This window comes from Pavona decussata, unplaced genomic scaffold, assembly GCF_977016875.1.
Source record: "Pavona decussata unplaced genomic scaffold, jaPavDecu1.1 SCAFFOLD_248, whole genome shotgun sequence".
NCBI lineage: Eukaryota > Metazoa > Cnidaria > Anthozoa > Scleractinia > Agariciidae > Pavona > Pavona decussata.
Window position 1 is genome coordinate 86,639 of NW_028145652.1, and position 25,840 is coordinate 112,478.

The following is a 25,840-nucleotide window of genomic DNA, read 5'->3' on the forward strand; positions in this document are numbered from 1 at the left end:
AAATGAAGGAAAATTTTGTTTATTTACTTCTTGATTGAAATAGATTTTCTTAATACAGCCTCTGGACAGTCATATTTGCTACTTGCCAATGAAAACTCGCATCTGACAACACATGACCCAATCAAAATTGGCGTTATAAAAGTCAAAATCAAGTTGAATTTTGTGGCAAGCGACAGCGAGCGCCGTGTAGATGATGGCTTTGAATCCTTGTAAATCTTGCGGAAAAATACCGAACGTTCTGTGAAAACTAGAAGAAATGTTCAAAATATACGATTCTGTAAGGAAAGGACGAACTTCAAGATGAAGAAATTATTATATTTTGTCTTCTTCGCTTGAGCTTCCTCGACGAGGTCGTCTAGCTCACAATCAGACTCAGGGGAAAGAGATAGGCAAACCCCAATCAAAAGTTGGGAACTTTTTCTCCATTTCCTTAACAGTTGTACTTGAAATTACTTTGCGAGTCTTGCGAAAGCCTTGAAATGTTTTCAAATTGTGCCGCGTCGGGAGACACAGAAAGTGTGACGTCACAACTGTGTTTCCATACTCTCATCTAAACACACCTATCGAGTAATGAAAGCGCGTGCACTATCTGAAATATTTATTATAGTTAACAATTATTCACTGAAGTGGAGGTGAATAGTGATGGATATTAACCGAGCCGCGAAGCGGGAAGGAAAATATCCATCACTCCGGCACCGACACTGAGGTGAATAATTGTTTTAGTATATACCACACAAGCTGAATAACTGGCGGACCAAAAAATTCCTTTATTTTTGACGGTATACCGACAAGTGCTGGGGAATTTTAAAATCTTGCGCGCTGCGCGGTAAGCCCGGCGTAAGCGATTTCTTACTGTAGAAAGTTCCGTCTCGCTTTCTTGCGAACAAATAAAACTTTTAAAGGGACTTGTTTGATTGCTAAGGTGTCATTTCTTCAATTGTGTGTGAAATTCGTCTTGTTGTTCAGTTGAAACCATGCTGCAAAACATTAGATGTTTCATTGTCTACATTGTAATTTTAGTGCTCCGTAGTTTTCGTAAACGAATGAATGCATTGTATTTTCACTTTTCGCCTTAGAATTTGAGGTTGGAAAGATTAAATAACTTACCATTTAATGCCGTCATACTAAACTTTGTTGTATTTTTTGTAACGGTTGGTTCGTTTATCGAAATAATTTCCTCTTAAGTGACCGTGGCGAAAAGGGAAGCCATCTTGTTTCTCTTCGGCTGCTCCGGGAAGTGATTAGTACTTGGCTGATCACCTCCGAGCTACAGTCAATCAGCGCGAGCGAAAGGCACCTACAATTCACTCCAGACCTGTGGTATATACTAAAAGATACTATTCGATATTATTCCTTCCTTACACGTCGCTTTCCCAAACGTAAATATGAATTACCAATAACAGAATTATCGATAAAAGCTTCCAATTTAAGAAAATTTTTAATTGATCATCACATACGATAGATCCCGTCAGGACGATTATCCGTAGCGTAGCTTTTATTTCCTTTTTGATCAGGTGAGGGGTTGACCAGTGGTTCTCGAGCAAGACCAAAGAAACCTTGATCTTTTAAACTGTATCACCCTATTTCCGAAAACTTCTAAATTGGTTAAAAACTGGTGTCTAAAGAACGCATTAGGCACTCCGGCTTTAATACCAGGCTTATTTCAAAAGATGCTAAGTACAGACCCGTCCTTTAGACATCAGTTCGAAGTATCTTGTGTAAAAGAATCGAATGGTGGTGGTTAATAATAGTTAGATTGAACAAGTTGGTTTTTTTTACTTTTGACTAGGAATTAATTCTAATCATTAAATGCTGATCAGGCCAAATATATGTGTAGTGGAACGAGGGTGGATAATATTCAAACTAATGGGCAGCTACTGGAACAGTACAGAAAGTAACGAAATACACTACACCGCCACGCTATAGTGTAATTCCAATAATATTAGTCAGGGTCTGGATCTGACTGCACGATCCATAAACCTGCCCTACCGTCCCCAACCGACAAAATATCACAGCTTACACCGGCCATATACATGAATACAGTATTCCCGGTTACATAATCAGTCACTTCTAAAAGGTTGTTAAAAAAGGACAGTTTCTACGTTAGCTACACCAGTTATCTTTTTCTATACTAAATATTTCCACTGCAAAGAATGCAATACTTGATCACAGTCTGCAAAATCCTTACACTATAGACTCAACTCTAACCATCACGCCATCTCTTGCAGTTAAAGTAACGCCAGAATGAAGGATAAGAGGCACTTGTGTCTCGGGTGAGCGTACAAACTTGTACTTCATTAGGATTTTCACTAAGGCGAGCTTGATCTCCATCAGGGCGAACCTCATCCCGATACAATTCCTGGGTCCAGCTCCAAAGGGCAGGAACTGGAAGGCGTGGTGGGTATCTTTGGCGGGGCCTCGAAATCTCTCGGGGTCAAACTTTTCCGGGTCCTGCCAGACATCCGGATCATGGTGTAGGGCATATATGGGAATCTGGACCTCCATTCCCTTGGTGATATGGATTCCGTTAAGGTCATAATCCTCATCGCACTCACGGTTAGCAAAGGGAGCCGGAGGATTCAATCGCTGAGCTTCCTTGATAACGCAGTCAAGGTATTCGATGTTATGGGCTATTTCGTACAGAGGCTTCTTTCTTGCATTGGTCTCCACGGCTTCATTGATCTCTGACCTCAGCTTGTCTTGAACGTCTGGATTCACAGCTAAGTGGTATAGTGTAAAACTCAGCGTGTTGCTGGACGTTTCGTATCCAGCAAAAAGGAAAATTAGTGACTGGGCTACCACCTCGTCATCAGTAAGTCTGCTAACACCTTTCACCGTGGTCTCATCAGTGGCCGTCATCATGAGTTCCAGCAGATCTTTCCGTCCCGTGAGGCCTTGCTGACGACGACGTTTGATGATTTCCTCAGTAACGCCTTCTATGTAGTCTATTTTAACGCCACTTATCCTGCGTAACAAGTTAAAGATTAAAGGGCCAAATGGCAGGCGAGCAAGTTGCCGGACGACTTGAGGAATGTGAAGCAGTTTCTTCGCTTCCTTCAGCATTTCAGGGTTTTCTCCCATTTGAATTTTGGTATCTACACCAAAAGCGGTGGATAAAATCACTTCGAGAGTCATCTTACTGAACCAGTCCAGCATGTCTACACTTTGATCTGTAAAGGTTCAATGAAAAGTTTATTTAAATTAATGTAAAAAAAGGACAAAAAACAAAAACAAAAAACTCAGGAAACATTAAAAAACAAAACAAAAGAAAACAAAAAAACAATAACAACTAGTTTGCCACGAACGACACCTCGTAGTGCTGCAGTCCTTTTAATTTTCGTTTTGCGACCCCACCCCCTCTCCCATGACTTGCCAATAACTCATACCGGCCGTAACGTTTGCGTCAAACCGTGCTGATATAAGACAAAACTTTCCAAAGACAACACTTTTCTTGATATTGAACGCGGAAAAATGCCCATATACAAATAGCCTCCTTCGCGCTCGCAGACGCTCTTTTGGCTAGTCATGCGATCTTTCCTCCTCAATTGCGAGAGCGTCTGCGAGGGAGGATAAAAACCTGTCAGCATTAAATTCTGTTCTTCGGGTGATTTCACTATTGCATGGCACAAACTGAATGAACTGTACTGAATTGACGGGATGATCAATAACATAGAGTATTTTAAAGATACATTGTATATATTTTTATATGAAAGCTAAACTTATATAAATTGCAAATTGAAATATCTGATAACTAAAATTCATAGTATTGTTAAACTTTGACTGGTCAAACTTTTTAAGACCTTATTCTCAAAATGAGGGAATCAAGGTGAAATTAGTAGCAGAATTTTCTGTGAGGAAATCGTGTTGAGTATTGACCAAAAACCCAAAATCAATTTAATGACACCTTGTAATCTGATGCTTACATACACTGTGTTTGAGTGATGGTGAGATGTCACAAAAACGGGTTACCATTTCTACAATGCAACATTTTATTGCCCTCTTTTGCATAGACATCATTTATACCAAACTGTCAGCGACATTAGCATATATTATCTTGGCGTTTCTATCTTGAGGACAACGACGATCTATCGAACATCAACAAAACCACAGGAAGGCTAACAAAATCACAGTCTCGTAATTGTTTTGACTAGGACGAGGTGATCAAAAGAAAGGCCACAAGAACGACTGGCGAGAGGTAGGCATTCACCAAGGAGACTGTTTGCCGAGTTTAGTGGTCAGCTGAATAGACACGTACCGACATATTGAAATAAAACTCAATTTAAAAACAAACTACTAGAGCTGAGAATGATGTATTATTCTAGAAAGTGACACAGGCATACTCGGAAAAATGAAATCCAAGTGCTCCTATCAGGAGTCGAACCTCATCCTCGAAGACCCAGGGGGCTGGCGAAATGGCGCAAAGAAAGTTTTCAAGCCCGCCCCCGAATGACTCCCCTGGGTCTCCGAGGATGGTCAAACCTAAGACCTTCCGATTACTAGTTCGGATGCTCTACCACTGAGCTACAGGAGATTCGTGGGAGCTTAAGGCCATTAAACTAGGTTCATGGGACAAATATCCTGCATACTGCTAGGATTTCAATGTCGAACAAGTGGTATATGAAATAAAGGTGATGGTATATTTCCAGCGTGGTGCATGAATGAGAATGATGTATTGTTCTAAAAACTGACACAGGCATACTTGGAAAAAAGAAAACTTTAGAGTTACTCACCCGTATCGGAAATTTTCTCAAGTTTCTCCACAAGCGTGTCACACGACTTCTCGATCAACGGCACCATCAGCTTCATTTTTCCGGCGCTGAAGGTCGGTGTCAGCGTGTTACGGATCCGTTTCCAAGTGTCATCCCTTGCAGTCACGACGTTTTTAGCCATTTTCTTATTAATGGGTGGTTGAATTTGGAAACGATTGTGAAAGCTCGAAAAATCCTTGACCATGATTTGCTTTAACAGCTCGGGGTCACCAACCACCAATGATGGCCTCCCACCCAGACAGACGGCGAACACTTTGCCGTACTTCCTAAAATAATCTAGGTGCATAAGATGCAGTCCACCGTATTTCTTCACTTCGAGCATGTTTCCCAGGAATGGGAGAGGTTTGGGTCCAGGGACGTTTAGTTTCTTGAGGTCTGCGAAGCCGCGCGTGCCACACCAGTAGAGAAACAACACGACGAGGAATAAAAGCGCTACGATAACACCAGGATGATCGAAGGAAGCCAAAGATAACATCTGTTGCAGCAATTCCACCATTATTTCCCTTCCAGTCTTTCTCGTGATTAATGTGTGAGCTAGAATTAAAGAGAAATACAGGGTTTGTATTCCACAAAACGCTGCTTGCAAAGATCACAATTGTTTATTTACGTACTGCCGCATTACCAAAATCAAAAGATTTTGCAGTTGAACTCATTAGAGACGCTTCAGCAACTAATTTGTCGATCAGACAGCAACGATTCACACGGTTACTTACTTCTTAATATATCTTGTAAAACAGTGGATTACGGTTGCGCTAGAAAGTCGAGCGATTCACTAGATGTGGAGTTTCTTGTTGGCATCGAAAGCCAACCTTTATTGATGCTTATATATCAGTAACGTTGCGAAATCCTGTACCTATTTTTATGCGTGACATCAGTATATTTTGTTTTTTAACAATTTTGTCTTGTTTGAATTGCGTATAAAAGTACGTGACGTAAAATCATTAATAATAATCCTTTCAGCTATTGTCGTAATGTGTTTGTTCTGCACGAAAGTAATCGGGTCACGTTGTCTCCGTGAAAAAGCCCAAGGTACTAAAATTGTGGCATGTCGCACCCGTAATAATCCTGGACATAAAAAGCGTTTGTATTTCTAATGCCGTTCACTGAAAGTTACTGAATCGTTAAGTATATCTACTATATTTGACTAGAGGCTGAGGATAATGAAGGGCCCACTTTGGTCAAAGAATCGCAAACTATATCTAGTTGTACCTACTTTCATTTCCTCCCTTGATATAAGACTTGTAAATTCAAATTTGTAATTATTATCTCACTTTTTCTTCTCGTTCGTCTTCTTGTTTACAATATTAGAAACAAGATCATTGTGATTTTAGTATTAGAGTACACTGAATCAGGTAATCGCGAGTAAATTTTAATACACGATTGCGTTGAACTGAGCGTTTTAACTCTGCCCATGTGTCGGCATCCGTTGGTCTCGAAAACTTTGGATTCTCACTTGAATAGTCCGCTTTTCGGCGCTGTGTGGTGGCGAAGCTGAAGTGCCCTCTCCAGGGAGCAGGCTTGGCAAAGATTTATAAGGAGGATATTCATAGACACAGAGGCAGTTTCTTTTAAATCATGTCACTTATCGGCACCTCAGGAAAGCATGACGATGCATAACGTCATACATAATACGTGACCCATATATCGCATATTGTAGAGTCTTGGGCCAAGGATAAAACATTTTCCAGACAGGTTAACTGATTCGTTAGATTAGTTGCTCACAGATCGGTGACTGTTTCATTCAGCGCAAGAACAACTGCAAACGGTTTGTTTAAAATGAACTACTCGAGACCTAAAGTAATGTGTTTATTCATTTCGTGGCGTCTGCATTGCACAAAGAGACGATCAAAGGTCATCCTCTCTTGATTGTACTGCTTGCAAAAAAAAAAAAAAATGTAAACACGGAAAAAGTCCACTATTGCTTTAATAAAATATTTCTAAAAAAATAATTCGACAAATGAAGGGAAATTTTGTTTATTTATTTGCTACTTGCCAATGAAAACGCGCATCTGACAACACATGAACCAACCAAAAATCGCGTTATGAAAGCGACAGCGAGCGCCGTGTGGATGCTTTGAATCCTCATAAATACCGAAAGTTCTGTGAAAATTAGAAGAAATGTCCAAAATATACGATTCTGAAAGGAAAGAACTAACTTCAAGGTAAAGAATTTATTTAAGCTGTTAATGAATGTCACTGTGCTAAGTCGCTCTTGAAAGTGACGTGCACTTGTCCGATTTGGCAGCCTGAGAACATAGTTGAGAAGTTAAGTGGAATCGCTCATCGTGTCTTTTGAGGTTTTGCTGGTTAGGAATCATAGCACAAACAGCGGATCCAGATTGTCAAAGTTGCTGGTCGCTAGTAATAGTAATAGTAATAGTAATAGTAATAATCTTTATACTAACAGGCAAGTCAAAAATTAAAAAAAAAAAAAAAAACGACAAAACATTTAAGTTCAAAAAAACATGTTTCGACAGAGACTTCTGTCATCTTCAGTTAAAGTACAAAGCGTGTTAAGTTGAATTTATAATAAGAAGACAAAAATGTTAGTAATCGGATAAACGTTGAAAACAGAATGAACATGAAACGTGACAATGTGAGAATTATAAGGATAATTTTAGATTTACATGGAATAATTGTTGATTTAAAGAAGTTTGTTCTCTTTGAATATGTAAAGCCTCTTTTATCTTAAGTTGAAAAAATGGTAGAGGCGTGATCTAAAATACGGAAGCAATCCAATGAACATAAGGCACGACAAGGTTCAGAATTCTGTAGATCTTTGAAAATGCGAGAGGACCTATCACTGGCTAAGTGCTCACATGCACGTGTGGAAAAATGCCGCGCTGTTTCACCGACATAACAGGCATTACAGCTCGCACATGAAAACTTTTTAACCACACGCGAACGGAGCCCGTCAGGGATAGGGTCTTTCACACCAAACATTTTACCGATCTTAAAAGAAGAAAAAACTAGCTTGATATCTAAATCATTGCAATAGCGCTTAATCAAGGGACGAATCATTTTCCGGGTGACTAAGGAGAAATGGCCTATATAAGGTAGCTTGAAGTAAAATGTAGGTTCTCGGGGGAACCCCAAGAACCAAGATTATTTTGGGTCCCGGTGATATAGCGGTTTACCACCCTTTCAATTACATGGGCAGGGAAAAGGTTTTTTTTAAAGATTTCCACGAGTTTGGTGATGTCCTCGTGTAGCCCAAGCCAGGTGTTATTAATCTTATAGGTCCTGTCCACGAGGGTTCTGATGAGACCCACCTTGTAAGAGTACGAGGTAAAGCTGAAGTAGTTGGTTAATAACCCAGTTCAAGTTTTCTTTCGGTAAACTCTAGTTTGAAGAGAATTGGGGTCATTGTTATCAATCAGTACATCTAGAAAGGGTGATGAACTTCTTTTTCCATGGTAAACCGGATGTTGGGGTGCCTGAGGTTAATGTAGTCGAAAAATATAGTGGCATCGTGTTCTGAGTGGAATAAACAAAAAGTGTCGTCAACAAAACGGCGATAGAATAAAATTTCAGAGCCTTGTTTTCATGATTAATTCCCCATAAAAGGATTAGCTAAAACGGGAGTAAGCGGAGAACCCATGGCCACGCCATTGATTTGGTCATAGAAAGAACCGTTAAACAGAAAATGAGTCTGGGCGGTAGCTACAATAAAGAGGCTTCTAAGTTCAGGTTTCCTTAACTTAAGGTCTGGATTACCCTCAGAAATATAATTGACCGCTTAAGGTTAATGCACTCCTTAAGGGGTATGTTGGTAAAGAGGCTTTCTACATCAAAAGAAACCATAAATTTACCAAACATAGATAAAGATTGAATGTCCTGTATAAAAGTAAACATGTAACTTGTCACTTAGTGGCACAGTGTTCAGATTGAATGTGTGCAATCTTTTATCGCCACACATTCCATCTGAACACTGTGCCACTGACACTGTCACGTTCACCGACACTGTGGTGAATAATTGTTTTAGTATATACCACACAAGCTGAATAACTAGCGGACCAAAAAATTCCTTTATTTCTGACAGTATGCCGACAAATGTTGGGAAATTTTAAAATCTCGGGCGCCGCGCGGTAAGCCCGACGTAAGCGATTTCTTACTGTAGAAAGTTCCGTCTCGCTTTCTTGCGAACAACTAAAACTTTTAAAGGCACTTGTTTAGTTGCTAAGGTGTCATTTCTTCAATTGTTGTGTGAAATTCGTCTTGTTGTTCAGTTGAAACCATGCTGCAAAACATTAGATGTTTCATTGTTTACATTGTAATTTTAGTGCTCGGCAGTTTTCGTAAAAAACTAAATGAATGCATTGCATTTTCACTTTTTGCCTTAGAATTTGAGGTTGGAAAGATTAAATAACTTACCATTTAATGCCGTCAAACTAAACTTTGTTCTATTTCTTGTAACAGTTGGCTCGTTTATCGAAATCATTTCCTCTTAAGTGACCGTGGCGAAACGGGAAACCATCTTGTTTCTCTTCGGCTGCTCGGAGGTAAATAGTACTTGGCTAATCACCTCCGATCTAGCCAATCAGCTCGCGCGAAAGGCACAATTCACTCCTGTTGTATATACTAAAAGATACTATTCGATATCATTCCTTCCTTACTCGTCGCTTTCCCAAACGTAAATATGAATTACCAACGACAGAATCATCGATAAAAGCTTCCAATTTAAGAAAATTTTTAATTGATCATCACATACGATAGATCCCGTCAGGACGATTATCCGTAGCGTAGCTATTACTTCCCTTTTGATCAGGTGAAGGGGTTGATCAGTGGTTCTCGAACAAGACCAACAAACGTTGATCTTTAAACTGTATCACCCTATTTCCGAAAACTTCCAAATTGGATAAAAACTGGGCAGCGCGTAGTTTTTTCAACCCTCTTTTCGGTGTCTGGAGAACGCATTAAGGCTGGTTTCCATATGATCGCAGATCGCAATAAGGTCTGCGATCATATGGAAACCAGCCTTTAGGCACTCTTACCAGGATAATTTCAAAAGATGCTAAGTATAGATGTATCTTGTGCAAATGAATCGGATGGTGGTTAGACAGCTGTCTCTGAAAATCTTTTCAGTAAACTGTATTACCCTATTTCCGAAAAGTTCCAATTGGTTAAAAACTGGGCAACACCTATTATTTTCAACCAACTGATCGCATTGAGCACTCTTTCCAGGCTTATTTCAAAATATGTTAAGTTAGACCCGTTCTTTAGAAAGCAGTTCGATATATCTTGTGTAAAAGAATCGGATGGTGCTGGCTAGACAGCTGCTTCGAAGATCTTTATAGTTATATTGAACAATTTTTTTCTACTTTTGACTAGGAATTAATTCTAATCATTAAATGCTGATCAAGCAAAATATATATGAAGTTGAAGCGAGTTTTCGTTTAAGAGGGTGGATAACGTTCAAACTAATGGGCAGCTACTGGAACAGTACAGAAAGTAACGAAACACACTAGAGCTTAGTACATTTGTTACTTCCACCAGCATGGCCGCCATGCTATAGTATAATTTCAATAATATTACTGAGGGTCTAGATCTGACTGCGTGATCTATAAACCTGCCCTACCCTCCCCAACGGACAAACTATCACATCTATTAATCGTAAATTTGCATAGCATACACCGGCCATACACATGAACACCAGTATTCCGGGTTACATAATCAGTCACTTCTAAAAGGTTAAAAAAAAGACAGTTTCTACGTTAGTGACACCAGTTGTCTTTCTCTATACTAAATATTTCCACTGCAAAGAATGCAATACTTGATCACAGTCTGCAAAATCCTTACACTATAGACTCAACTCTAACCATCACGCCATCTCTTGGAGTTAAAGTACCGCCAGGATGAACAATAAGAGGCACTTGTGTCTCGGGTGAGCGTACAAACTTGTACTTTATCAGAATTTTCACTAAGGCGACCTTGATTTCCATCAGGGCGAACCTCATCCCGATACAATTCCTTGGTCCAGCACCAAAGGGCAGGAACTGGAAGGCGTGCTGGGTATCTTTAGCGGGGCCTCGGAATCTCTCGGGATCAAACTTTTCCGGGTCCTCCCAGACATCTGGATCATGGTGTAGGGCATATATGGGAATCTGAACCTCCGTTCCCTTGGTGATATTGATTCCGTTAAGGTCATAATCCTCAACGCACTCACGGTTGGTAAAGGGAGCCGAAGGATTCAATCGCTGAGCTTCCTTGATAACGCAGTCAAGGTATTCGATGTTATGGGCTATTTCGTACAGAGACTTCTTTCTTGCATTGGTCTCCACGGCTTCTTTGATCTCCGACCTCAGCTTGTCTTGAACATCTGGATTCACAGCTAAGTGGTATAGTGCAAAACTCAGCGTGTTGCTGGTCGTTTCGTGTCCAGCAAGTAGGAAAACTAGTGACTGGGCTACCACCTCGTCATCAGTAAGTCTGCTGACACCTTCCACCGTGGTCTCATCATTGGCCGTCATCATGAGTTCCAGCAGATCTTTCCGTCCCGTGAGGCCTTGCTGACGACGACGTTTGATGATTTCCTCAGTAAGGCCTTCTATAAAGTTTAGTTCAACGCCACTTATCCTGCGTAACAAGTTAAAGATTAAAGTGCCAAATGGCAGGCGAGCAAGTTGCCGGACGACTTGAGGAATGTGAAGCATTTTCTTCGCTTCCCTCAGCATTTCAGGGTTTTCTCCCATTTGAATTTTGGTATCTACACCAAAAGCGGTGGATAAAATCACTTCGAGAGTCATCTTACTGAACCAGTCCAGCATGTCTACACTTTGATCTGTAAAGGTTCAAAGAAAAGTCTTTTTAGATTAATGTAAAAAAGACAAAAAACAAAAACAAAAAAACTCAGACAACACAAAAAGGGGAAAACAACAACAACAACAACAACAACAACAACAACAACAACAACAACAACAAAACAATAACAATAACAACCAGCTTGCCACGAACGACATCTCGTAGTGCAGAAGTCCTTTTCATTTTCATTTTGTGACCTCCCCCCTCTCCCCATGATTTGCCAAAATCTCATACCGTCCGTATCGTTTTCGTCAAACCGTGCTGATATAAGATGACAAAACTTTCCAAAACAAGAATTGTATAAAGACCACACTTTTCTTGATATTGAACGCGGAAAAATGCCCATATACAAATAGCCTCCCTCGGGCTTGCAGATGCTCTTTTGGCTCGTTACGCAATTTTTCCTCCTCAATTGCGAGAGGGTCTGCGAGGGAGGATAAAAACCTGTTAGCATTTAATTCCGTTCTTCGGGTGATTTCACTATTGCATGGTACAAACTGAATGAACTGAGTTGACGGGATGGTCAATAACATAAAGTATTTTAAATATATATTGTATATATTTCTATATAAAAACTAAACTTATATAAATTGCAACTAGAAATATCTGATAAATAAAATTCATAGTATTGTTCAACTTTGACTGGTCAAACGTTTTAGGACGTAATTCTCAAAATGAATGAATTAAGGTGAAATAAGTAGGAGAATTTTATGTCAGGAAATCCGAAAACCCGAAACCAATTCAATGACACCTTGTTATCTGATGCTTACATATACTGAAGTTGAGTGATTGTGAAATGTCACTAAAACGGGTTACCATTTCATACAATGCAACATTTTATTGTCCTCTTTTCCATAAACATCATTTAAACCAAACTACAACGGCATAACCCGATATTATAGTGGCGTTTCTATCTTGAGAAATAACGAGGATCTATCGAACATCAACAAAATCACAGTTTGGTAATTGTTTTGACTACGACACCAAGGGGACTGTTTGCCGAGTCTAGTAGTCAGCTGAATGGACACGTACCGACATATTGAAATCAAACTCAATTTAAAACAAACTACTTTAGAGTTGAGAATGATGTATTATTCTAGGAAGTGACAGACGCAAACTCGGAAAAATAAAATCCGAGTGTTCCTATTAGGAGTCGAACCAAAGACCCTCCGATTACTAGTTCGGATGCTCTACCACTGAGCTAAAGGAGACTCGTGGGAGCTTAAGGCCATTAAATTTAGGTTAATGGGACAAATATCCTGCAGACTGCTAGGATTTGAATGCCGAACGTGTGGTATATGTAATAAATTAATGTGATGGCATATTTCCAGCCTGGTGCATGAATGAGGATTATGTATTATTCTAGAAAGTGACACAGGCATACTCGGAAAAAAGAAAACTTTAGAGTTACTCACCCATATCGGAAATTTTCTCAAGTTTCTCCACAAGCGTGTCACACGACTTCTCGATCAACGGCACCATCAGCTTCATCTTTCCGGCGCTGAAGGTCGGCGTCAGCGTGTTACGGATCCGTTTCCAAGTGTCGTCCCTTGCAAACACGACCATTTTAGCCAGTTTCTTAGTAACGGGTGGATGAACTTCGAAACGATTGCAAAAGCTCGGAAAATCCTTGATCATGATTTGCTTTAACAGCTCGGGGTCACCAACCACCAATGATGGCCTTCCACCCAGACATACGGCGAACACTTTGCCGTAATTCCTAAAATAATCTAGGTGCATAAGATGCAGTCCACCATATTTCTTCACTTCGAGCATGTTTCCCAAGAATGGGAGAGGTTTGGGTCCAGGGACGTTTAGTTTCTTGAGGTCTGCGAAGCCGCGCGTTCCACACCAGTAGAGAAACAACACGACGAGGAATAAAAGCGCCACGATAACACCAGGATGATCGAAGGAAGCCAAAGATAACATCTGTTGCAGCAATTCCACCATTTTCCTTTCCAGCCTTTCTAGTGGTTGATGTGTAAGCTAGAAGTGAAGAGAAATGCGGGGTTTGCTTGCAAAGAACACGATTGATATTTACGTAGTACTTCATTACCAAAAACCAACGACTTTCCATTTCAGCTCATTAGAGACGGTTCAGCAACTAATTTGTCGATCAGACAGCAACGATTCACGCGGTTACTTACCTCTTGATATATCTTTGTAAAACAATGGTTTAAGGTTACGCTAGAAAGTCGAGCGATTCACTTGATGCGGAGTTTCTTGTTGCAATGAAATACAACCTTAATGGATGCTTATATATCAGTAACGTTGCGAAATCCTGTACCTATTTTTATGCATGACAACGATATGTCTTGTTTTGATTGCGCATTGAAGTATGTGACGTAAAATCATGAATAATTCTGACAGGTTTTTGTTGCTCTTGTTATGCATGGAAGAAATCAGGAAGTCAGTAAAATCGTGACATGTCGCACCCGTCACTAATAATCGTGGGCATAAAAATTCGATTGCACTTCCATTGCCGTTCACTGAAAGTTACTGAATTGTTTAAGTATCAGTCAACGACACACTCTTTTTCTTATATATAACAACGTCTAAGTTTGAGGCTCAGGTTGAATAACGTTCTTGTTGTTTCAATTTGGGCCTAAAAAGTTCTAAGAATTGTTCTTAAGTTATCTATTATAGTATTTCAATAAATCTATCTGGACGTGACCAAGACACCTATTATTTAGGTTAATTGGACAGTATAGACTGGATTTCTTCCGCATTTATACTCATAGAATAATACATGGTTTAAACATATTTGGTGGGGATAAAAATATTCTTAACTTACTCTCAGCTTGGGTAATGTTCTCAGTATTTTGAGACCTTTCTCTCTACGTTAAGGACGGTGCTTACTAATACCAAAGTATTTTTGTGCGGTTTATGATTATGCGGGAAAAGCAGATCTTAGCAAGGCCTATTGGAATCCAAAAAGAAAATTGGGGGTACGGGCCACGTATTTTTCAGAGATAATTAAGCAATGATATGTCTAAAAAGCGCCAGAATATAAAACAATGTATGGGATTTTTTTCCTAAATTGAAATTTAATTATCTCTGAAAAATGCATGGTCACCGCCAATTTTCTTTTGAGATACCAAAGGCATTTGCTAAGTTCTGCTTTTTCCGTATAGTTTTAAACCGCGCAAAAGTATACCTGTATAAGTAGGCACCACCCATAGGAAACTCGAGGTATCTCCAGATGCGCAGAAAGTATGCGCAGTAGCAAAAGTAGGCACCGTCCTTAATCTCAGCCTCAACGTTCTTGTACAAAAGGTTGTTATAAAAAAAGAGTGTATTCTACTAGAGGCTGAGGATAATTTTGATGACGCGCCCACTTGCTCAAAGAATCGCAAACTATATCTACATGTAGTTGTACCCACTCTAATATTATGATCCATAATCTTTCCGGGCAACTTTCATTTCTTCATTTGATATTGGACTTGTAATTTCAAATTTGTAAATGCTATCTTACTTTTTCTTCTTTTTCGTCTTTTTCTCTACAATATCAGCAACCAGATCATTGTAATTTTACTGTTTTCTTCATTTTTAGATTACACTGAACCAGATAATCGTCGCGAGTAAATTTGGACTGCCTTGAACAGCCTTGTTAAAGCTCTGCCCATGTGTCGGCATCCGTTGGTCTCGAAAACACTTGGATCTGCGGCTGTAAAGGAGAATTTTAGACGCTGTGAGACGAAGATGAAGTGTCCTCTCCAGAGCGCAGGCCGGCTGGAAAAAGATGATACGGAAGATTTTTAATTAATAGATAAGTGGGCAGTTTCTATCACGTCATCTACTCGCACTTCAGGTAAGCATGACGATGCATAGCATTATACATAATATGTGACCAACAATCGCGACCCATGTTCGCGTATGCAAATGAAGCTATTGTAGATCTTGGGCCAGGGATATTAAAACAGGATCCAGACAGGTTAACTAAATCGTTGGATTTGTTGCTCACAGAGCGGTGACTGTTTCATTCAGTGCAAGAACAGCTGCAAACGGGTTGTTTAAATCCAGTTACTGGATTTCGTGACTACTGCATTTCACCAAGAGAGGATAAAGGTCAGCCTCTCTTAATTTTACTGCTTACCAAAAAAACAAACAAACAAACAAACAAACAAACAAACAAACAAACAAACAAACAAACAAACAAACAAACAAACAAACAATCAAACATTAAAAAAACAAACAACAACAACAAAAAACTTTTCAGCGTTCACGCCGACTGCGAAGCTTTGTTACTATATGCCTTCGCTCCCATTTTCTTATACCAGAAACACAGGAACTGAAAACTAAAGCAAAATGGTGCAAATGCTGTAGCTGCACTTTGATTCCCTCGCTCATCTAGTTTGGATCCTATCCGGCTTCTACTCCTCGTTGTGTTGTTTCTCTACTGGTGTGGAACATGTGGCTTCGCTGACCTCAAGAATCTAAACGTCTCTGGGCCCAAACCTGTCACTTCTGACTTTAATCTGCCTTCAATCGTTACCCCAATACCAGTTACCAGCGCTTTCGTAAACCACGAAGGAGCCTCTGTCTAGAGATAATTTTTACATTTCCCAGTTTATGAAATCCATCGAGCTAAAAAAGTGACGTAGGTGCTTCATCCATGTCCAATATACACAAACGGATACGATTCGCCAAAACACCCTTACTAATTCCACCATTGGTAACGGATTGCAGTTGGTCAAAGAAGCCCTACGATTCGTACCATTGGAACGAATGGTAAGCTCCTCTGTCGATCGGAATTCCATTGGTGAAATGCATTTCATTAACACTTGTAAGCCGTGCGAAAACGAATGGTCGATTGGTACCATTGGTACAAGTGGAAAAGTAGTCAGTCGATTGGTTAACCATTGCAATTCCTCATGTCGAATACGCAGACGGTTAAGATTCGTCAAAACATCCTCACCAATCGCACCATTGGTAAAAGATTACGATTTGTCAAAGAAGCCTTACAATTTGTACGTGGAACGAATGGTAAGCAGTCGATTGGTATACCATTATTTTGTAAACTGCGTCTCATTAACACGTGTAAGCCGTGTGGAAACGAATGGTCGATTGGTACCATTGGTACAAATGGAAAAGTAATCAGTCGATTGGTTAACGATTGAAATCTGCATCTCAAAACAAACGTCATGACTTGAATCTTCCTTGACCTGTAAGTGAAATACCTCGTTCTTTAACGCATGAGCCGAAACGAGCGCACTACACATGAATATATCACGTTCCTTAATCTACGAACCGAAACCAGCCTGCTACACATGACAATACCTTGTTCTTAAGCCGAAACAAGCGTGCTACACAACAAGTTGTATTCATGTGTAGCGCGCTTGTTTCATGGATTTAAGAACCATTTATATTCTTGAGTAGCGCGCTTTTTTCGGTTCGTGGTTTAAAGAACGAGGTATATTCACGTGGGGCCCGCTTGTTTAGGCTCATCCGTTAAGAAATCATGGTATTTCGCTTATAGACCGAGGAAAATGCAAGTCATGACGTTAGGTTTGAGATGCAGATTCCAATGGTTAACCAATCGACTGACTACTTTTCCATTTGTACCAATGGTACCAATGGATCATTCGTTTTCCCACGGCTTACAGGTTTTAATGAGATGCATTTCACCAATGGTGTACCAATGGTACCATTGGCCAATGGACGACCGGAATCCCACCGTACTCAACCGGATCTTTTAGGAAAATAGTCAAAGTCCCCTTAATGAGTTGCACTTGACCAATGGTGTACCAATGGAACTCCAAGTCCCTCCATTGGTACCAACCTTACCACTGGTACTAATGGACGACGGGAATCCGTCCGTACTCAACTGGATCTATTAGGAAGATAGTCTGAGTCCCCTTAATGAGATGCATTTCACCAATGGTATACTAACTGGCTGCCAATCCAATCCGTTTCTGTGTATTGGACAACACTCGTACTTGAGCATGTACGTTAGCTCACTCTTTGATGACAGGTGAACGATAAAAGACTTCCTAAGAGTATTTGCGAAAAACGAGATGTAGTTCAACCGGAAATGTCACGCAAAGGATGAATTAACAAAATACATGTAACACATTACTAAACATGTCGGCTTTTGCCGTAGTTTCATTGCATTATGGCTACTCATTTCGTCCATTTGATACCATTGAATGTCGCTTGAATTTTCTTGTTTTTTCCTTGAGTTCACGCACCGAGCAGTTCCGAAAACGCTCAGCATCATTTAGTGTGCGAGGTGGGTCTACAGCGAACAGCCTGTGTTTGTATGTACAACGAGGGTATTAGACCAAATTTCTTAACTCAGGGGCAAAGAAATACAGCAACGCACTATGAACTTGCCTTGGGTGTCAAAAAATCATCATTTCCGTATGACACGTCAATTGTCTAGTCATCAATTTCAAACCGAAAGGTAACTAATCAAACGGTCTCTTTATGGCTATCACTCTGGAAATCATGCTTCGATAGCATTTTGTCACACAAATTCATTTATTTTTTCAATTAAATTGAACGTTTGTGTCACAGTTATCCCTCACTGCAATATAACTAACTTCAATTTACCAAAACAAGCAAAACGGTCCCGTTCATTGCATATTTGACTGCTACGGCAAACGTGAGATTCGCGTTTATGTTTTCGTCAACAATTAGACGAGAATAGTGCAAAATAATTAAGCCCTTTGATGTTAACGCAAAACTACTCATTTTGTTTCTGAGAAACTTGTGAAAACAGCATAGTGACGTGGTCATCCATGCCACCAAAACAAACGGATTAAATTATTTCCTTGCGGTATCAAGTCGCATATCATTGCTTACTATTTACGCATTTGACATGTCGCCCAGCTTACAGCTTGTTACACCATGTACGGCTGGCTGGTACAAAACTGTACTTACCCGGGAGTGGGAGTGCGCAGTTTATTGCGAGCCAAAGGTTTCACGCGGATTCCTTCTGTCAGGCAAATTTTAATACTCATGCTTAGGTTTGAACGTCAGTTTTCATAACATTCCAGCGACAGAGCTAGTCCACGGCAAAAATGGCGTCCGATTTGAATTCAACTTTGTTTTCAACGAAACGTTTCGTTTTCAACTGAGAATGGGTTGCTCAGGAAGGACTGCACATCATCCTTTTTGGCATATTGGGAAGTAAGCAAGCGTGTGCTTAAGTTTCAAACGAATTTTATCGAGGTTGTTGAGGTGACGGGTGAAATTACGTTCAAATTCGATTTCAAGTTCTCAAATCTTGTCATTAACATAGTAAAGTGCTGTATGGCACCAGCCGCTGAGAGATAAACCGCTGAAAACGGCTTTCGGAAACTCTGAGAAGCCATAGAAATACAGCAAAACACACCAGGCAAGGTTTTCACACTTTACTGGAATTTTTATTGGTTTGTTACGTTCGAGATCCTTCGTCAGATACAGTAACCGGCTCAATTTTGCCCCACTCTTACCGCACGCGAATTAGAGCCCGATTGCTTTTTTGAGATTGTGACGAAGGAAACCAAATCTGATTCCTGGGCTCCACAGGACACCCATGTAATTAGCTCTATGGCAAAGCTTTGGGCCTATCCCACTACCTGTTGAGAGTATTAAGCAAGACAACTAAAATTGCTTGTTTTTAACAAATCGACGGCAAGTTCTATGGTCTATACTCTTATAGACCATAAAATGACGTCAAAAAAGGTTCAAAACTCAAGTGGAACCGCGAGCCGCAGGCGAGTGGTTTCACTGACAAGTTTTGGACATTTTATGGCGTCATTTTATGGTCTATAAGAGTATAGACCATTGAAAACTGCCGTCGATTTGTTTTTTACAACAACATGGAAAAAGTACGAGCGGAATTGGCTATTATTTTCGTTGAGAAAGCGCGCGCGTTACATCTGACGTCATTTTTATTGTCTGTACTCTTATAGACAATAGCTACGAGGCAATCAGCGCGCAGGAATTTGGACAGTTATTGTAAAAATGAATTTGGACCTTCTAGGGATGAAACGAAATTTCAACCATTGCCACAAAACCTGACAGTTCCTTTCAAAATTTCTGCCTAGTATCCCCGTCTCTTTTCTATAAAAATCTCTCTCTTCCATAAGGAGCCAGCCATAACAGGGAATTTTCCAAAAGTCTATCCAGATATTAATTGAAATAAGTCTGTTTTTTTACTGCTACACTAAGATATATATCATATATATCATACCGCGAAAATGTAGCTGTATTTCGGTTTGTGCTAGAAGCTAATGTCACTGTGGTTCTGGATCTCATTGCACGATCAGTAAAATTGTCGTACCCTCCACGCCCAAACAAAATATATTTTAAATTTGCACGACTTACATCCGTACACATGTCATCAGTCTTTTCTCAAAAGTATTAACAGGTGATGGCTTCTGCGCTAATGACTCCAGGTGTCCTTCACAGTAGATATTTCCATTTCAAAGAACGCAATACTAACATTTGTAAAGTCCTTACAGTATCGATTCAATTCTAACCATCACGCCATCTCTTGGAGTTAAAGTACCACCATCATGAATGATAAGAGGCACTTGTGTCTCGGGTGAGCGTACAAACTTGTATTTCATCAGAATTTTCACCAAGGCGAGCTTGATCTCCATCAGGGCGAACCTCATCCCGATACAATTCCTGGGTCCGGCACCGAAGGGCAGGAACTGGAAGGCGTGCTGGGTATCTTTAGCGGGGCCTCGGAATCTCTCAGGGTCAAACTTTTCCGGGTCCTCCCAGGCATCGGGATCATGTTGTAGGGCATATATGGGAATCTGAACCTCCGTTCCTTAGTGATGTGGATTCCGTTAAGGTTAAAATCCTGATGGCTCTCACGGTTGGCAAAGGCAACAGGAGGATTCAATCGCTGAGATTCCTTTATAACGCAGTCAAGGTATTCGATGTTGTGGGCTATTTCGTACAGAGGCTTCTTTCTTGCATTGGTCTCCACAGCTTCATTGATCTCTGACCTCAGCTTTTCTTGAAGATCCGGATTCACAGCCAAGTGGTATAGTGGTATAGTGTAAAACTCAGTGTGTTGCTGGACGTTTCGTATCCAGCCAAAAGGAAAATCACGGACTGGGCTACCACCTCGTCATCAGTAAGTCTGCTGACACCTTCCACCGTGGTCTCATCATTAACTGTCATCATGAGTTCCAGCAGATCTTTCCGTCCCGGAGGCCCTGCTGACGACGACTTTTGATGATTTCCTCAGCAACGCCTTGCATGTAGTTTATTCCAACGCCTGTTATCCTGCCTAACAACGGAAAGAGCAAAGTGCCAAATGGCAGGCGACTAATTTGCCGGACGACTTGAGGGATCTGAAACAATTTCTTCGCTTCCTTCAGCATTTCAGTGTTTTCTCTCATTTGAATTTTGGCGTCAACACCAAAAGCCGTAGATAAAATCACCTCGAGAGTCATCTTACTGAACCAGTCCAGCATGTCTATACTTTGATCTGTAGAAGATTCAAAGAAAAAATTTCCTCGATTAATATTTAATGTGAAAAAAAAAAAAGACAACATATCATGGAAAAACATATTAACGATAACAAGTAGAGTTCAATGAACGGCACTTCGTAGTGGTACGTTCCTTAGTATTGATTTCCCTTTTGCGACAAACACCCATACCCCGACCCCCTCCACCACCAATCACCAAAACCGCATACCGCTCAGTAAGGTTTTCTTGGGATTGAACGCGGAAAACTGCCATGCAAACGTTTAAAGTCAACAAGATTTTCTCCCAGAATACAATCCTACCAATTTGACCTCAATTCATTTCTTATAAGAATTATGTCTTATCAAGTTTGACCAGTCAAAGTTTAACAATGCTATAAACTTTATTTTTGATACATTCCTGGTTCCAATTTTACAAGTTGTTGTTTTTAGATAGAAATATATTACAATTTTTCACTGAACATTCCGTCAACTCAATGCTTTCATTTTGTGCCATGCAATAGTAAAATCGAAAAATTGTCAAATACTTGTGAATTGTTCGTGGCTAGTCTATCACCCAAAGAATTGATTATAAACATATCGCCCAGAAACTCAAAACCAATTCCCTGACACTTTGTTATCTGATGGTTACATATATTGTTAAGTGATGGTGAAATGTCACAAAAACGGGTTAATATTTTAGTTAGTCGCCAGAGACTTGCACGAAAGCGCTTTGGAACTGGAATGGCATCTCGCATCCTAGTGTTTTGTCGCTGAAGCGCCGGTCCAACGAGCTGACATATATATTCAAATGTATCGCGAGAAACTCTAAAGTTTTCTTTCCACCAGTGATCGAGTGCATTGTTATTTAGAAGCTGCTCAAACCAATTCTGTGGTCGTGGAAATACCCAAGCCGTTGTTGGCTGACGAGCAAGTTCGCGACGAGCTCGTACTTGAGATAAATAAAACGCCGACAAACCTTGCAAGTAACGTAGTTGAAAGCGCCTTCTTCGCTGTCTTCTCGCAAAAAACTGTTGGATTGCTATATTTATGGAGGACTGTCGTATAATTATCAGGAGAATCACTGAAATTAAGCTTACAAGATCTCGATTCGTGTCATCCATGTTTCCTTTTACGTTTCCCGCCAAACTGCATGGTCATTGTGAAATCGTATTTAATTATATTTTACCCTGAGGGGAGTTCTTTTACTGTGTAACCGCAACCCCAAGGGTAACACGAAACCTGAGCTAAACCGAACCCAAGCCGTTCACCCTCTGGAAGGCCCCAAACCCAAGGTGTGTGTAGCCACAACTAATGGAACATTTTATTATCCTATTTTGCATAAACATCATTTGTGCCAAACTACAACGGCATTACCCGATATTATAGTGGCGTTTCTATCTTGAGAATAACGAAGATCTATCGAACATAAACAAACCACAGAAAGGCTCAAAAATCACACTCTCGTTATTGTTTTGACTAGGACGAGATGAAGAGAAAGCCCACAAGTACGAGGCCGGCTACAGGTAGGCATTTACCGGGGGTACCCAGCGGATCGTTTCGGTAAATTATGTGTTCGGAAGGCCCTTAATTCCCCTACAATTTTCTAAAAGGAATTTTCACCACGAACTTTCGTGATATGGGAAATTTAAGGCCTAGTGTTTTCAGATTGATAAAAATGTTGTTTCGGGTACCGAAAAAAGGTCAGCTAAGATTTTCGGAATGGAAATAAGTAGTATACCTTCATTGGAATTAGCCGGGTTAGTGGATCCCCTTGGATCCCCTTGGATCCCCTTCATTAATATTCCTAAGCGTCGAGGCAATGACGTCATCTATTGTTATAACCTCGGTAATAAGTGCCTTCCTGCATACTAATAAATGTCGAGGTTTACTAATGAGCGTCACTCTAATATAAAGGGAACAATAGACATGCCCAGGCTTGCCCGCTCTATACCCACCCTGATTGGATCTTAAGATTTATATTGTCTGTTTTGAATAAAAAGTGGTTAGATTTCGAAAGCGTCATTCCTTCATTCAACTTAAACTCGCTGGGAAAACTTTTTCCCAAAATGGCTTTTTTCACGAACGTTGTTGATCTTCAAGCTGCCTTGAGCGCTTGTTTAACTGTCTGCGACTGGGAGATTTTGACTGAAGCCCCGTTTGCTGGGAAAATTTATCTCTGATATTTCAGGTTATTCGTGACGATTATCGATCATTACCGTTAAAAAACAAAACACACACACATATATACACAAAGTGGCGCTGAAAACTCTATATTTCAAGTTTGTTTGACTATTACAAGACCGTTTTCTCCTATCTATCTCGAGGAAATAAAAAAACTATTAAAGTCACGCACCGTTAGTCAGTTAATTATGCGGATCCACGAGCCTTAAGTTGCATACAAATTAGTTCAGTTCTGCTGGAAAAACCCAAGGGAGTGTCTTGACGCATTAGTATATAATCAATTTTATATAACTTAACAAGGATCAATTAAAACACGCGACTTATAATTGCTAGCAATAGAACCAGACAAGAGATACCGTTTAAAAAACTTTATTAAAAAACAATGAAAAAAAAGAGTCCGATACACAGCGATTCCTGCCTGCTTAAATTAATTTGCATGTTATGTTTGGCGCGCACTGAAAAAATAAAACACGCTCTGAATTTACTGAAAATTCTTTATTTAAATCGTTTAACAATTCAAGTACAAAGCAAAGTTCTTATGACAGCGTTAATCATCTTTATCCTCGTCATCGCTAGGGGGATAGAATGTCATTTTTGATGTCCTTTCATCCTTGTTTGTGATCGCTCCACAATCATAACATCGACGGAGAGATTCCTTGGCGTGCTTTCGTTCAAGAGGAATCTTGTGATCACATATAGCGCAAACTTTACAGTTATCTTCCCAAAAGCACTTAGGACATTTCATGACTACGGTATCATATCCATGTGAACTGTTGCAGTGTCGGCACGGATCATGAACTTTTGCCTGAGCTATAGTTGAATTATCAACTGAGTCGCTACTATTCTCGGCCTCTTCTTCCCAATCATTTTCCGGGCCGCTGTTATGAGACTCTTCAGGTTGGCTATTTTCAGAACTGGTTTCCTCCTCTTCACTGCTGTCTGACAAGTTTTCATCATTAGCCTCATTACCTGATTCGTCCTCTTTATCCTGGTATCCTCTTTCTTTTTCTAACAAATCGCTTAGAAGTTTTTTATTTTTGACCAGTCGCTTATTCACTCCGAGCTCTGCCAGTCCATCTAGGAAAGTATTGAGCGCACGGGGTTTGGCGACATCTTCGTTATGAGGGAGTAACACATACTCGACCAGCTCTGAGATGTTTGTTACTGGTATTGCGCGCTGGTTTCGGAGTAACAGTCCACTAGGTGTCCAGAACAAGATATTTTTAGAAGCAGCCATACTATGCAATAGTTCAGAAGCGTGCTTTCTGGAAACGGCGTTGGAAAGGTTGTTCAAGACATCTTTTATTCTTGGTTCTTCATTCTCGCTTTCATCATCAGAACTTTCGCTTTCTTCATGTTCACTCTCGTGTTCTTCTTCAACCAAATCTATCTTTCTCTTCATATTGATCAGCACTCGTTAAAAGAGAGACACAAATGACCAAATTTCAGAATCCACGGTCTCTTTTATAACATAAGATACCACAAGCTACTAATTGCAGGGGTCAGTAATTCTTGTATAAACCCACTGCCCTCTTGCACAAGGATGCGTTTCTTTGTCTTGTAAGGAACATTTCGCTGAGCAAGATTTAGAAGAGCATCCTTATGCGAACGCAATATGGCCCTAACTTCTTCAGACACTGGTATGTTTTCTGTAAGTACATTATAAATAACTTGCAATAACGCATGCAACTGTTGTGGAGTAGCTGTTCTCAAGAGAAACTGACGCTGCTTGGAAGGGAAATCAGAAAGGAGCTGAAGGAAACCTCGGCTGTTCTTTACAACGCGAGACATGATCATGGGATGAGTTTAAGAAAGTAAGTTCCCCCCTTCTATTGTGTAGGGTGTGGGGGAAGCAATAGATTTGAGGAGAAGGAAAACACTAGAAATAAGGAGGAGGAAAAACAATAGAATTAAGGAAGAAGAGGAGGAAGAGGAGGAGAAGGAGGAGGAGGAGGAGGAAGAGGAGGAGGAGGAGGAGTAGGAGGAGGGGGAGGAGGGAAAACAACAGAATTGAGGAGGAGGGAGAGGAGGAGGAAAAACAATAGAATTGAGGAGGAGGAGGAGGGGGAGGAGGAGAAGGAGGAGGAGGAGGAAGAAGAGGAGGAGGAGGAGGAGGAGGAGGGGGAGGAGGGAAAACAACAGAATTGAGGAGGACGGAGAGGAGGAGGAAAAACAATAGAATTGAGGAGGAGGAGGAGGAGGAGGAGAAGGAGGAGGAGGAGGAAGAAGAGGAGGAGGAGGAGGAGGAGGAGGGGGAGGAGGGAAAACAACAGAATTGAGGAGGAGGAGGAGGAGGAGGAGGAGGGAAAACAATAGGGGTTAATTCTATATAAATGTGACACATTCGATGTTTTTTTTCAGTTCACGTTAAGTCTTCACTGAGTTGACATGAGTTGGTTCTGTTCTTTCTGCGAAAAATCCTTTAGTAGAAAAGATAACATGCAAAGACATATGTTTAATAAGCACAATGAGTCGCCGAGTTTCACACCATTCAGAGCTATGCCGTTTTCTCCAGAAAAATGTCAGCGGTTTCGCTTCCAGCATCCTTTTACTTCCATGATTGCCGGGATGACGGGGTCTGGAAAAACGGCCTGGGTTCGATCTCTATTGCAACAAGCTTCAGAGACAATTCACCCTCCCCCGGAGAGGATCGTTTGGTGTTATTCACAA

General features: G+C 40.5%; 2 protein-coding genes, 1 long non-coding RNA gene and 2 pseudogenes across 7 annotated transcripts in view; 1 reads left to right on the plus strand and 4 right to left on the minus strand.

Annotated features, from left to right (window-relative positions):
• The window catches only part of LOC146457074 (cytochrome P450 3A24-like), a 38,141-nt gene that overhangs the window by 9,888 nt on the left and 2,413 nt on the right, over window positions 1–25,840 (minus strand). The window contains exons 1-3 of one of the 5 annotated variants that reach the window (XR_014858606.1): window positions 5,392–5,457; window positions 4,731–5,303; window positions 2,069–3,170 (exon numbers count right to left, since the gene is read on the minus strand). Coding sequence is in view for 4 of the 5 variants with exons in the window: in XM_085092372.1 (XP_084948498.1) it covers window positions 2,185–3,170; window positions 4,731–5,303; window positions 5,392–5,422 (1,590 nt within the window). In the remaining variant the exon portion in view is untranslated. Of the gene's footprint in view, window positions 1–1,419; window positions 3,171–4,730; window positions 5,304–5,391; window positions 5,458–5,482; window positions 5,617–13,717; window positions 13,799–25,840 lie in introns of those variants that run through there. The other 4 variants (XM_085092373.1, XM_085092372.1, XM_085092374.1 and 1 more) reach the window with 4 other exon arrangements.
• On the plus strand, window positions 373–10,360 carry LOC146457076 (uncharacterized). The gene is made up of 2 exons (XR_014858608.1): window positions 373–1,702; window positions 9,789–10,360. It is a non-coding gene; the product is annotated as an uncharacterized LOC146457076 (long non-coding RNA).
• On the minus strand, window positions 7,458–8,588 carry LOC146457077 (uncharacterized; annotated as a pseudogene).
• On the minus strand, window positions 10,465–13,857 carry LOC146457078 (cytochrome P450 3A24-like). The gene is made up of 3 exons (XM_085092377.1): window positions 13,718–13,857; window positions 12,986–13,556; window positions 10,465–11,550 (listed from the first exon to the last, which is right to left on the minus strand). The coding sequence occupies exons 2-3, from the start codon at window positions 13,518–13,520 to the stop codon at window positions 10,565–10,567; spliced, it is 1,521 nt and encodes a 506-aa protein (XP_084948503.1). The 5' UTR covers window positions 13,521–13,556; window positions 13,718–13,857; the 3' UTR covers window positions 10,465–10,564.
• LOC146457079 (cytochrome P450 3A24-like) lies at window positions 18,913–21,091 on the minus strand (annotated as a pseudogene).

What these genes read in the sequence shown, in the direction of transcription:
- LOC146457078 (XM_085092377.1), bottom strand. Translation starts at nt 13,520, where the DNA reads ATGGTGGAATTGCTGCAACAGATGTTATCTTTGGCTTCCTTCGATCAT. An exon ending in TGAGAAAATTTCCGATATGG is followed by an intron (nt 11,551 to 12,985) that starts GTGAGTAACTCT and finishes GAACCTTTACAG; the next exon opens with ATCAAAGTGTAGACATGCTG.